Source organism: Cyrtonyx montezumae, unplaced genomic scaffold (genome assembly GCF_038088225.1).
Source record: "Cyrtonyx montezumae isolate F1298 unplaced genomic scaffold, pur_monq_1.0 scaffold_26, whole genome shotgun sequence".
NCBI classification, from domain to species: domain Eukaryota; kingdom Metazoa; phylum Chordata; class Aves; order Galliformes; family Odontophoridae; genus Cyrtonyx; species Cyrtonyx montezumae.
In genome coordinates, this window is record NW_027072003.1 from 1,036,842 (window position 1) to 1,050,000 (window position 13,159).

At 55.5% G+C, this 13,159-nt stretch overlaps 1 protein-coding gene across 1 annotated transcript; it reads left to right on the top strand.

The window, feature by feature from the left end:
* The first annotated feature begins 304 nt into the window (after positions 1-304).
* On the top strand, positions 305-6,967 carry FMOD (fibromodulin). Its single transcript, XM_065740227.1, has 3 exons — positions 305-489; positions 2,629-3,639; positions 5,547-6,967. The coding sequence occupies exons 2-3, from the start codon at positions 2,649-2,651 to the stop codon at positions 5,696-5,698; spliced, it is 1,143 nt and encodes a 380-aa protein (XP_065596299.1). The 5' UTR covers positions 305-489; positions 2,629-2,648; the 3' UTR covers positions 5,699-6,967.
* The last annotated feature ends 6,192 nt before the right edge of the window (positions 6,968-13,159 follow it).

Consider the following 13,159-nt stretch of genomic DNA (forward strand, 5'->3'; position numbering starts at 1 on the left):
CTTCTCCCCTGAAATCACAACCTCAGCGCCTCAAAATCAGAGTTTTTCATCTGGCCAGAGGCTTCTTCATCACTTCCTGATGAGAAACACAGTAGACCTAACAACAGCCCTTTTAAAAACAACATTCCCGATTCCACTAACTCGTTAAACAGAGAGAGCCTGAAAAGTGCCAACACTCCTATGAGAAAAGACGGGAGAGAGAGAGAGAGAGGGAGAGAGAGAGAGAGAGAGAGAGGAAAGAAAAAAGCAGGTTATTTATAACGCCAGGCTGCGTTAGGGTCTCTTCAGTCTCTCCTGCAAACTGTCTGCTGCTAGGAGGTCACTCCCAAAAAAACCTGCACAGCCCGTGGCCTGCAAGCACAGTGTTTGATCTAGGATCTAGGGCGGGCACCAGCCCTTGCACACTGGGAGACGCACTCACATGCTGCTTGACACACGGGAGATCCCAGAGCAGTGCACCGAGGCTTTGGAAAGGAGGCTCTCTGCTTGGTAAGTCCATCTCCATATTTATTCTGATTTTTTTTTTAAGCTCCATTTCCGTAGCCCTGCAGTGGCAGGAGGCTGCCACACAGAGCAGATGCCAGTGACATGGGTGGCATGGCATGGGTGCCAGCGTGCCCTCTCCCTCTCCTGCCTCAAGCAGCAGCTCCCCAGATATTTGGCATGGGATCCTTACACCTGCAGCTGCAGGCATGTGCAGCCCCCCCAGTCTCACACAGCTCTGCCTGCTCCTCTGCTGCCCGTTTCACGCCTGTGATGCCACTTGCTCCAAATCCTGCTCCCTCCCTGAGTGACGAGCTGGCCCTGATGGGACATGCAGTCTCTAGCACAGGACAATGGAGGATGGGAGACTGCGTGGATATTGCGCAGATGCTACCCAAAAATGGGGCTGAACACACAGGGGAGAACAGCTTACAAATGGAGCAGGGGTGGCTGCCGAGGACACGCGCTGGGGCTGGTGTTACATTAAAGGGGGCTCTGAGAAAGGGGCAGGGAGGCCTGAATCCATTCTGCCCCACATAGAGGGACCCCAGGAATGGCCAGCAGCCATGGAGCAGAGCAGACAGTTCTGTTTTACCAGGCAGAGTGCCCTGGAGCAGGAGGGAGGAGGAGGAGAAACTTTCCTGCAACTGCCAAGATCCTGCCACACACGCAGCAGCCACAAGAGCCACTGCTCCTCTGCCCCTCAGAGCAAGAGAAAGTGAGAGCCATATCTGCCTTGCTTGGTCTCATTCCCTGCTTTCTTCCAGCAGGAGCAGCCTGCCAGGGTGCCTCAGGGGCAGCCCTGGGCAGAGCTGTGCCCTCTTTGTCTGATGGGCAAGCTGTTTCCTGTTCACCTCTGCCAGGGCAGGGGACCAGCATCCTGCTGGCTACTTGGGAGTATGGTTTGGATGGGGAGGAGGGAGCCGATCCCCAGGGATGTATTTGGGAATGGCTAGTGGGCACAGCCAGCTTCACCGTCACAGCTCTGTGTGGCTGGGTGACAGCCCCCAGCACTGCAGGAGTCAGGTGAAGGAGGAAACCACAAAACCTGCTGTTTTCACCTTTTTCCCAGCTGGGTCAGGGTGAGGATGCAGCACGGTTTCTTCATGCACAGCAGTACGGCCACGTGTACAGGAGCCCGTGCTCCCCCTCCACGCAACACAGCTCCGAGTATTTCCTGGAGGCATTTCAAGCCACTTCTCTCTGTGTGCTAGCATAGCCACAAGGCTCAGGGAAGGATGAGAAGCTGTAACTGGTGTTCTCCCTCTGCCAGTGCAATACCCTGAGACAGTGCAGCAAAGCTCACACCAAGCCAAGGGGCTCCAGGGCTGTTGTGTAATGCTGAGCATCCAGTCCTGCTGCCAGCTGGTCTCCAGCTTACACAGAGTGGTTCCCATAAACTCTGTCCCAATAGCAGCTCCGGGAATGATCCCACTCTCCTGTGTCACGCTGGCCTTGATGGGATGGCGGGTGACACCTGATTTACATCAGGATAGAAGGTGAGGGAAAACTGAAGTGGTTTCAGTTCAAAATGAGGCAGAACTTGTTTATCAGGATTTACATCAGTACCAAGCAGCGTGAGCATCCTGTGTGTTTGTGGGGGAAGGGAGAGCTGGATTAAACCCACATCAACTTGCGTTGCCAGCAAGCATGATATAAATATAGCTGCATCAAAACATGCCTTGAGCTCCACCAACCTGTTCCTGAGGCTCCTGCTCCCCTCCCATTCCTTGGAGGGTGGCTGAGTTCCTTCTCTCTCCTGCGTAGGCCAGCAAAGGTATATCGGGATGCTGTGGGGCAGAGCTGTGACCTTGCACCAGTTCTGACAATGGGTTCCCATTGGCATCCTCTACCCAGAAACACCAGTGGGCAAAGAGTTGGCAAGAAAACAGGCACTAGAATGTTTCTGGAAAGTGTGAGATAAAAGAGGGGGAGATCAGGTAACTGTGAAATGCTGGAAGGAACATTTGGTTTAGCGAGATTCCGTTGGGTCATCTCAGTTCATTGGCTCTGCTGCCAAGTGCCATCAGCCCCACATCCCAACCTGCTCCACCCCAAACCCACTCAGTCGCAACCTGCAGAGAGCAACTTGCCCACCTGTGGCCCCCTCATTGAGCCTGACTTTGCTGCTGGTTCCCCCCGCAGGTCCCTCCAACGCCAGCACCATGCGTTGGGCCACGATCCTGCTCATCGCTGGGCTCTGCAGAGCCTCCCTTGGCCAGTACAACGAGGAGGAGGACCTTGCGTGGCTGCAGTATTACATGCGGCAGTCCCGGATGTCCTCCTACAACTACATGCCCTACTACGAGGATGAGAACAGCCCCTATGTTTACTCTTACCTCCCGGCCCCAGACACTGAGGCAGAGCCCATCCCTGAAGCTCAGCAGGCCTCATCCTGGCAGTGTCCCCAGGAGTGTGACTGTCCCCCCAACTTCTCGTCGGCCATGTACTGCGACACGCGTAACCTGAGGTACCTGCCCTTCGTCCCCACCCGGATGAAGTACGTCTACTTCCAGAACAACCAGATCACTGCCATCCAGGAGGGAGCGTTCGACAACGCCACCGAGCTGGAGTGGCTTGCACTGCACAACAACCAGATCAGCAGCGAGAAGATGGGAAAGAGGGTCTTTGCCAAGCTCAAAAACCTGGAGCGGTTGTACATGAACAACAACAACCTGACCAAGATGCCCAGCCCCTTGCCCCGGTCCCTGAGGGAGCTCCACTTGTCTTATAACCAGATCTCCAAGGTCCCCTCCAATGCTCTGGAGGGTCTGGAGAACCTCACAGCCCTGTACCTCAGCCACAACTACATTTTTGAGATGGGAGCATCCCTCAAAGGGCTCAAGTCCTTGATCCTCGCTGATCTGAGCTACAACCACCTCAGGAAAGTCCCTGATGGGCTCCCCATGGCTCTGGAACAGCTGTACCTAGAGTACAACTACATCAACACCATCCCTGATGACTATTTCAAGGTGTCTCCCAAGCTGCTCTACGTAAGGATGTCCCACAACAGCCTGACAAACCAAGGGCTCTCTTCCAACACTTTCAACAGCAGCAGCATCCTCGAGCTAGACCTCTCCTACAACCGGCTGCAGAAGATCCCCCGGGTCAACACCAACCTGGAGAACCTCTACCTTCAAGGGAACCAAATCAATGGTGAGCAGATGCATGTCAGCTCCACGTAGTGGGAATGGAGAGGTGGGGAGGTGGGAACTGTGCTGCCCAGCTCAAGGCTGCCCAGGGAATGGTTTGAGCAGGACACTGGCAGATCTCTGACCTCCTGGGTGCAAGGCTGCAAGGCAGGAAAGGGACTTGCTCTGCTGCCAGCTCTGAGATCTCCACTGTGACACACAAAGACATTGCTTTGGTTTTAATTGAGCATTTAGCAGTAAACCAGAGCATCTTCTGGCCGAAGATGCCAGAACTGTGGGTGGAGGCTGATGCACTACCTGGGGAGGGACCTCCAAGGGTCACCAACAGAGTTGGAACGGTCACTGAACATGGGAACAGGCATCACCTTGGACAGGGCTAATGTGGGGCCACAGGCACATCCCACGGTGCTCAGAGGACTGCAGTACATCCCCCTCCTGCCCTCCTTGACTGGATGCCTTGAGCTCTCCAGCTGCAGCTCTCCCAGTCTGACACCTCCAATTTATTCTCCAGCCTTCAGTAATCCATGTGGCTCTGATCCCCCCCCCTGTGCCAGAGGTGGCTCTGATGAGCCCCATCACTCCCGCAGTCCCCAGCCCCTGGCAAATGCCCAGAGCCTCCCCCTAGAGCCACTGCCTGCAGCAGATGGGTACGTCCTCACCAGGGCTGCAACACGCAACAGCTTTTAGTTTTTAGAGCATCTTCTGCCAGGACTAACATTCATTCTATTTAATACACACACAAAAACAAATAAAAGGAATGGTTTGTCCTGAGGTTGTTGTTTGTAAAATAATAATTAGAAAAACAAGCAAACTGCATTTCCTGGAAAAATCCACACTTGCTCCTCTCACCTGGCAAGGGCCGAGGGCAAGACCCTCCTGAAGCAGTCCTGCTGCATCAGTGCAGCCATCAGCTGTTGCAGGGGAAGCAACCCCACCCTGAGGAACTGACAGAAACATGAAAACAAGAACAGGTTCCCAAATGTTTGATTTCAATATTTGTAGCTGTAAATGTCTGCCCACAAATGCCATGAAACTGCTGAGGAGCTTTCCGAGCTTGTCTGAAGCTCTGCTCCAGCTGCAGATTTGCTGCCAACCTCTAAAGCCCCGTGTGCCCTTTGGAGCAGAGTGGGGCACCCGCAACACCTCTGGGTGCCATGCAGCTCCTGGGGAGATGCTGCTGCCCTCCCTGTGCAGCCTCCTGCCACGGAACCCCCCCGCCTCTCCTCCCAAGATGTCTCACACAGTGCGGAGCTGCACTGAGGAGCACAGGCCCAGAGTGGATGGGGAGTTTTGGCACTCCAGTGCGCCCCAGACCCTTCCCCTGAAGCTCTCGGCCTGGAGCTTTGCTGCCCCCACTCGGTCGTCTCTGAAATAAATCCTGCGCAAATATGAGATTTGTTCTGTACCCGGTCCTGCAGACCCAGGGAGGGATGGGCCTGAGAGCAGCTGACAGCAGTGGGTGGCAGGGAGAGGACAAGGGAACACGGATGGGACAGGGACCTCCCCCCACAGACACAGTGTCTGGGTGGTCCCGCTCCCTATCGGTGCCAGAGGGTCTGAACGCTGCAGCATGGGAAGGCTCATGAAATGCAATGACTGTTCCCTCTGAAAAGGGATGTTTTTTGTCTGACACTACCCAGCTCTGTTCTTTTATCCTCCCAGGATTCCAGCCATGCTGGGCAAAGTCACAGCTCACAAAGCCTTGAGCATGCACAGACTCAGCACTGCTTTGGGCTCCAGCTGGAAGCACTAACTGCTCTGCTGGTTTAGGGTGGAAGGGCGTGGAGTCCCATTTAGCCATAAATTGCTCATTTAGGGGTGCAAGGAATGTTCTCCTGCCTGTCCTGGATTTGCTGGGCACCCTCTGACCCGTAGCAGTGTGGGGATCTGACAGCTCTCCTTCCCCCACAGAATTCTCCATCAGCAGTTTCTGCACCGTCGTGGATGTCATGAACTACTCCCGGCTCCAGGTGCTGCGGCTCGACGGGAATGAGATCAAGCGCAATGCGATGCCCCCTGATGCCCCGCTGTGCCTGCGGCGTGCCACCGTCATCGAGATCTAGCCTGCCCCCAGCCCCCTCCTCAGGACTTAGCTCCCTCATTCCCGGGGAGACACTCACTCCCATTTTAATGCAGCTTGACAGTATGACTTGGCTTCTGCAATAGTGCAATAAGGGTGCTCCGATGCCAGCCCACACAGAGGGGCAGGATTCGCTCATCTCTAAATTCCCCCAACACTTCCCATGTAGCCAAGCCCCAGCCCTGGTCCATGCAGGAGGCAGCCAGGAAGGAGGAGAGCTCATCTCATCTCCAAAACGTGGTGCTGAGCAGCCAGCTTTGGGTGTGGGTCCTGCAGAATCACCACAGTGACTCCCCCTGGGCCAGGGTTTGGTGATTTCTTGGAGTCCAACAGGTAAAGGGATGCAGATTTCCCAACCACCAGCATCCCTCTCTCTATGATGGGAATAAGCAAATCTTTCTCCTTACTTCACCACCTTTCCCTGAGCCTCCTGCTCCAAACATCAAGCCAAGAGGAAAGAAATATTTCCTGCTGCTGCCCAGTGGCCTTCAGATGCTGAGGTCAGAGAGAAATTCCCCGAAGAGTAGCTGTGGCCAGAGGGATCCTCACACCTCCTCAGGTTTTGGGAAAGGACTGGGGCCAAAGGATGGGCACTTGCAGTGCTGTTACCCCACAGAGCTCTGGGTCCATGCCAGGACTAGCCCCCTGTCCCTGCTGTCCATACCCAGGCACCAGGTGCTCCTGTGAGAGCAACTGGGCCATGTCCTGGGTCTGCACACAGCTGTGTCCCCCTGCTCTGCCAACACCACCCCATTGCTGCATGCCACTCAACTGCAGATGCCCCACTTAATGGGAGCAGTGGGTGAGGTTTCAAACCAAGTGGGATCCATCTAGGTTTAACAGGGGAGGGGTTCACTGCTCCCAAAATCCTGACTCTTGACCCCTATGCTCACCTGCCCTCCCTCCCCTCCCCCCCCCCCCCCCTTTCCTACCCACTAGCACAGCTCTGGGCTTCCCACCCAGGGAACTGGGCTCTCCCATTAAAAATAAATGATACAGCAGTAATGTCTGCATGGGCAGCACATCTCAATTTATCAAGAGCCAAAACACCCACTTGGTTCCTTGGACAGGCTTACTGAGAACCAAAGGGGCAGCCGAGCTTTGGAATGACCTGCAAAGCTGAAGAGGTCATCCAGATCCTCTGCATTTAAACTGCATGCTAACACTATAGAAACAAAAACCCCAAAAAACTCTCACTATCACCAGCGCATGAACTGTAGACATCATACCAACGAATAAAGCGCTTTCTGTAACTGCACAAGAGTGTCTAAGGAATCCCACACACCCCATGGCTGCTCAGGACACCGTGCAGAGCCGCTTGCAGCCCTGACCCCATGCAGCCATAACCCCACAACGTGCATCGGCCGCCTGGCAGCTGCTGCAGGCACTGCACTGCGGGGTTTGTAGAATCATGGAGTGGTTGGAGTTGGAGAGGACCCTTCAAGGCTGTCTGGTCCCACCCCCTGCAGTGCCCGGGGATGCCCACAGTTCCATCAGTGCTCACAGCCCCATCCCCTGCCTTCGGGCATCTCTGGGGATGGGACAGAACTGTTTCTCTGGTCAGACTGTGCCAGTGCCTCACCACCCTGACTGCAAAAGACATTGTTCTTATATCCAACATACACATTCCTTCTTTAAGTTTGAAATCATTTTTCCTTGTCCTATCACACAAACCCTGTCATGGAGTCTGTCCCCCTCTTTCTTAGATTACTGAAGGCCACTCTCAGCTCTCCCCACAGCCTGCTCTCCTCCACGCTGCACAGCCCCTGGGATCACTTCTGTGTCCCTCCTCTGGACACCCTCCAATGGGTCCATGTCCCTCCTGTGCTGAGGACTCCACATCTGCTTGCACACTGCAGAGCAGAGGGGCAGATTCCCCCCCTGCCCGTGCTGCTTTGGATGCACCTGGGACACAGTTGGCTTTCTGGGCTGCGGCTGACGGGCAGCGGGAGAGGCGCTCCGACCCCATTCACTCCACGCCCCATCGCTGCCCCCCAGTCACAGCCCGCTCCCTGCAGGGACAAATGGACACGAGTGGGGCAGACGGGTCCGCGCAGGGACCGTGCAGAGTCCACGCACAGGATTGGTGTTGGGCTACCCCGAGGGGACGCTCGGCCTCTCCTGGCGTCCTTTGCAATCGCGGCTTGATAGCAAAGAGGGGGGAGGGGGGCGGGCTTTATCCCGCGGGGGGTGGGGGCGATGGGCAGAGGGGCTGTGTGCTCCCCCTCCTCCCAAAAAGTGAGAGATCCTATTGGTCCTGCGAGCCCGCTGGCGCCCAATCAACGTCGTGTTGCTGCGTTGGGGATGGCAGGACGGGAGCTCTTGTCCCCTTCTTCCTCCTCCTCCTCCTCCTCCTTCTCCTCCTGCTGCTCTTGGGAGGAGCGGGATCCGGGGCCGCAGCAGTGTCCCCCCGGGGAGGAGGAGCGCGGGACTTTGTCCTGACTCACCAACAAGCTTGAAGAAGGGGCAATTAAAAAGTGACTCCGCTGCCCCCACCTGAGGTGTCCCCGAGGCTTTGTGGGGCACCACACACCGCGACCAGCAGCTCCTACAGGGATGGGCAGGGCTTCTCCACAGCCCCCTCACATCTCAGCTCCCAAAGTCCCCAGTTCCTTTTCAACATCTTTCCCCACATTTTTTCCCATTCCTTGCTTTTTATTCTTTCCCCCCCTTTGAAGCATCCCTCAGCTCAGACCTTCCCAGGCCACTCACAAACAGCCCTTTACCACTACATTTCTCCATGGGATTTATGTTTCAACACCATTGTCCCAGATGTTTTCCTCCGGGAGCACAGACAGGAATGAAGTGAGGGATGTCTGTGACCGAAAGCCATCCCCAGGACACGAGCACTGGGCACGGCGTGTGCACCCTGTCCTTCAGCATTTCCCTTTGCTCCGTTCTCCGCAGCCTTAACCTAAAACCTTTATTGTTTTGGGATGACGTTAGGATGTGTTGGTGCAAACAGGGCCGTCTGGGTTTCTGTTTTTTTTCCCAAAGCTGTGCCACATTTCTCGCTCTGACGCCTTGTTCATGCACAGGCCAGTGGTGAGGACAAAAGGACTGAGTCGTGCACACCCAGCTGTCTGCAGATGGGCAGCAATAAAGGTTGATTATTAATAAGCCACATGGATCTGGGCCATGGCAGCTGCGACACTGCTGGGAAGAGATAAAGAAAGTTGCGGAGGTAGAGGAAAAACATGCCAAGGTAGGGGACAGGATGGGACACCGGAGTGTCACCAGCACAGATCAAACAGACCTCAAGAACTGGGCGGTCCCAAGTTATGGAGAAGTCTGAGGACTGAAGACTTACCCAGCTCCTCACTGCTCCACACCAGGGCTGAAGCAGAGCGTGGATTTGGGACATAGGGTTTCAAGGCTCAGGCAGTGCTCAGTGTGGACACTCTGGGGACTGCTGGGCAGCCCAGTGCCCCCAGATTGCAGAATATCCCCGGCAGCATTCAGGATCAGGACACAGGGAAAGGCAAGAAATTCGCAATCTGTTCAGCTCCCATTCTTGCCTCCCCTTTTGTTCCACTTGCCATCTGTCCCACAGCCCTGTGCACCCTGCACTCCCACTGCACGTGCTGTAAATATCAAGCCAGGCTTTGTCTCTGCTTCAAAAGACACTGCACCCAGAGCTATGTCGGCCCCAAGTGCCAGCCTTAAAGCTGCAAGGGCTGGCACAGCTGGGGGCCCTGCTGCCCCTTCCTGCCCATTGCAATTTTGGAGGCACACCGCTGCTGTGCTCTGCTCCTTGGGGATTTGTAACTGTGCCATGGCCCCAGCAGGGAATTCCATGGAGCACATTCCCTCTCAGAGCCATCCCTGTGGAGAGGGGGTCCCAATCCCACTCTTGGGGAGCAGCACCCCAGCTGCTGTCCCAGACTGGATGGGGCCTTTTAGCTCACAACAAAGCCACCGACCTGTCAGCAAGGGCAGCTGCTCCGCTTCAGCTCAGTCCTTCCCCTTCTCTGTTTTATCTCGGGCTATAATAGACACAAACTCCTGGCTAAAACAGCATTGTCAGAGGGAAAATGGGCCTCACACCCTCTGTCTGGCAGCTGGGAGCATTGTTGCTGTTTCCATAAGGCGTTTCCTGGTGTGTCCCGGAGGAGCAGTGCCGACCCCAACATCACCAATCCCAGCTCACCCAGTGCAGCAGCTGCATGGGGAGTGGGGCCCAGAGAAAGCCCAGTGTCCCCTGCACAGCTCTGAACCCCCACCTGAGAGAGCTCAGGATCCCAGACAGTGACCCATGGGTAGCAGTGATCTCCTATCCCCACTACTCTTGTCCTTCAGTATGCTTTGGGAATGGGAGTAAAGCACATCCCTCAGGGACAGGGCCACAGTGTCCCCAGGGATGATAGGGCACAGCTCTGTCCCTATGGTTCATGCTCCACAATGTGCTGGGACACTGCGTTCCTCCCAGCTCACAGATCAGGGAACAGAGGGGTTCAGGACCAGGTTGCCCAGTGCCAACAGACTCCTCAAATAACAATAATCACTACTAAAAAATTAAATGAGAGCAGTATGCAAATCCTGCAGCAAGCTCTGCCCTGACCTGCATGGTGTGGGGAGGTCGGTTTTCTCCCCAGCACTCCCAGCCCTTCTCTTGGAAAACAAAAGGTGCAAAGTTCAGTGGTGCATGAAAGAGAAACAAAACCCAGCCCTAGCAACAGCCCCCTTGCCCCCCCCACCAGACAGATGGCAGCAGTTGTCCCTGCACACCAGTTGCTTGCTGTTGCCAACAAGCCCCTTTATCCCCCAACAGTTCGTAAATGAGTGTCGGAGCTCAGCAGCCGCTGTCATGGAGGGGCTGGAGTGGGGACAGAGACAGGAATGGGGACAGGGATGGGGATGGGGATGGGGATGGGGATGGGGACAGGGACAGGAGCGGGAACAGGGATAGGGGTGGGGATAGGATGGGGATGAGATGGGGATGGGGATGGAGATAGGGCAGGAATGGCGACTGAAAGGGGATGGGGACAGGGATGGGGATGGTTGTCCTCATGGGATGTGCAGTAGGAAACAAAAAAGCAGCTCTGTGCCCCTATCCAAGGTCCCACATCCCAGGGCCACAGTGGGAGGGTGGCTGGGGAGAGGCAGCCCCCAGGACCCTGTGCCCTCAGTGGAAGCCCAGCCACTATTCTCAGAGCCACAAGAGCCTCTGAGGTTGTCCCTGTCCCCAGTGCAACCATACTCTCTCCAGACCCCACTTTTGTGTCATTTGAGGTGCTGGCTTCAAAGGTGAGACAACCTTTTGGGGCCACGCTTTACGTACCACGAGACGCGCTCAGTCTCAGCAGATCCCTTCTACCCTCTGTACAAGGAATGACCCCTTCCCCTCTCTCTCCCTGCTGCAATTTTTAACAGAGATTTGTGCAGGATGAGCTCTGTGCATGGCTGCACTGTGCTCCTGCCAGAGTGAGCAGGGACAGGGCTGAGCCTGTCTGCAGTTCTTTGGGGAGAATTTCTCAGTGTAAGCCAGCACAAAGCCACGCCTGGAGCCCCTCTGGGCACAGCGAGCTGAGGGATGGCAAGGCAAATGGGTGTGAGGCAGGTGCCTGTGCCTGGCTGCGACCTTTCTGCAAGGAGGGTGGCTTTGTCAAGGGGTTGGTTCTGCTTTTACCAAGGATCAGAAGGGGGTGATTTCCTCTGTTCTGGTGTCTGTAGGGCTGGTGGGGGGACAGGCTCTGGGTCAGGGCAGTGGGGAGCTCAGGCTCTGCTCTGCAGATGGTGGGAAGGAAAGGGAGGAAGGTCTGTCAGGACAAGGGGCAGGGAGTGGTCCCACAGCAGGATCCACTCTGCCAGCCTTGCTGAGGGGCAGAAAGCAGCAGGAGCCCACACGCAGCACAAGACTTGGGTTTGCCAGAGCTGGTGCCGCCGCAGTCCCTCCAACCACACAAAGCACCGTCCCGTTGCTAGGCCACGTGAGCGCAGAGTTTCTCCATCTCCAGCAGATCCTGAGAAGATGGTTTGAGCTGCACACACCGCAGGTGACAGCGTGCCCTGGGCGTCCCCTCCCATCCCCGGGGCTGGGGCAGAGCTGCTGCTTTGCCCCAGATACAGGCACCCACGCGATGCTGATTGGCCTCAGCCGAGCCGACATCACCGCTCCCGTCCCAGTGACAAACCCCAGGCAGGAAGCACCTGGAGGAGTCCAACCCCACGCCATGTGCTGGGGGGGTGGAGGCTGGGTTTCACTTCTGCTGATGCTGCTTTTCTGGTAACTTAGAAGTGAGAAATGCTCAACTTCCGCTAAAGGGACCTCTGGAAAGAAAACAAAACAAACACAAAAACTCAAAATCCAATAATATTTTGTCATGAATTGAGCAAAATATCCTCACGGAGCCTGTCCGTGGTGCTCACTGCCTTCGGGTCAGGACATTTTCTGCAGCTGATCTAGACTTTGCACATATGGCATTTCTCCAGCAGACAGCACCAACCCAGCAGGACAGACAGGACAGGTGGGACAGAGCAAAGGGCACAGGGCTGCGCTCCAGCCCCAGGACACGTCAGGGATGAATGCTGGTTTGTGCTGTGTGCCACGTGCTGGTGGTAGGGGGCACCGACCAATTTGATCTCCTTGAATCAGACACTTCCCTGTCCTCCCAGAAAGATCCAAAATAAAAAATAAAAAAAGCAAAATCCCAGCAGAGATCCAGCAAAAAGCTTGGCAGAAAGAGTGTAAGTGTCCAATGGCAGCAGGAGGTGGCCTTTATTTACTGCTAGTCTTTCCTGTGCTGCTCCAAGTGCATGGGGCAGGCAGCAGCCTGTCCTGGGCTGTCTCCCTGCTCCCCCCTCCCCACACCCCAGAGCTGATCCTGAAGGACCATGATCCTACCAGAAGGAAGATGACAAGCAAAATAAAAATAGGAGATGAGTCACCTATGAGAAGGCCAGTGAGATCTGGTGGCTGTGCCATAGCGCTGACTCCTCACTGAACACTCCTCTGCATGAGTGCTATGCTTTTATCTGGGCTGGCAGCACTCAGTTTTGGGCCTTAACAGCTCTGCTTGTGGGGATCCAAATGCCAGTGCCTGTGGCCCTGCGAAAGCCCGAACAGAGCCCATGGACACAGCAGGGGCATGTGCTGTACTAGCCTCCCCAGACCACGCACAGAGGGAATGGGCACCATCCAGCTGCTTTACACCTTTGAACCTGGATGACTCCTGATGTAATCAGCAACGAACGGGACACCCATTCCTCCCTAACAGCCCTGTTTCACAAGCAGCAGCAATTAGGGTGTGCTTATTGAAACTAATGAAGGGATGAGTTCAAAAAGGAGTGGCCTTGACAGAGCATGAAAACCAACCCACCAGCTGTTTTCATCCTTGAGGTGGGATAAAAGCAGGAGAGGAATGTGGCTGTTCCCAAGCCAGTGCCCACCCCAGCATCACTCTGGAGCAGGTGGGGGGTGGCAGAGCCCACAGTTGAAAAGGTT

Bases quoted from the DNA above. Each gene is read 5' to 3' on its own strand.
- FMOD (XM_065740227.1), top strand. From the start codon at position 2,649: ATGCGTTGGGCCACGATCCTGCTCATCGCTGGGCTCTGCAGAGCCTCC. The intron at 3,640-5,546 runs GTGAGCAGATGC...CTTCCCCCACAG, and splicing joins TCAAGGGAACCAAATCAATG to AATTCTCCATCAGCAGTTTC.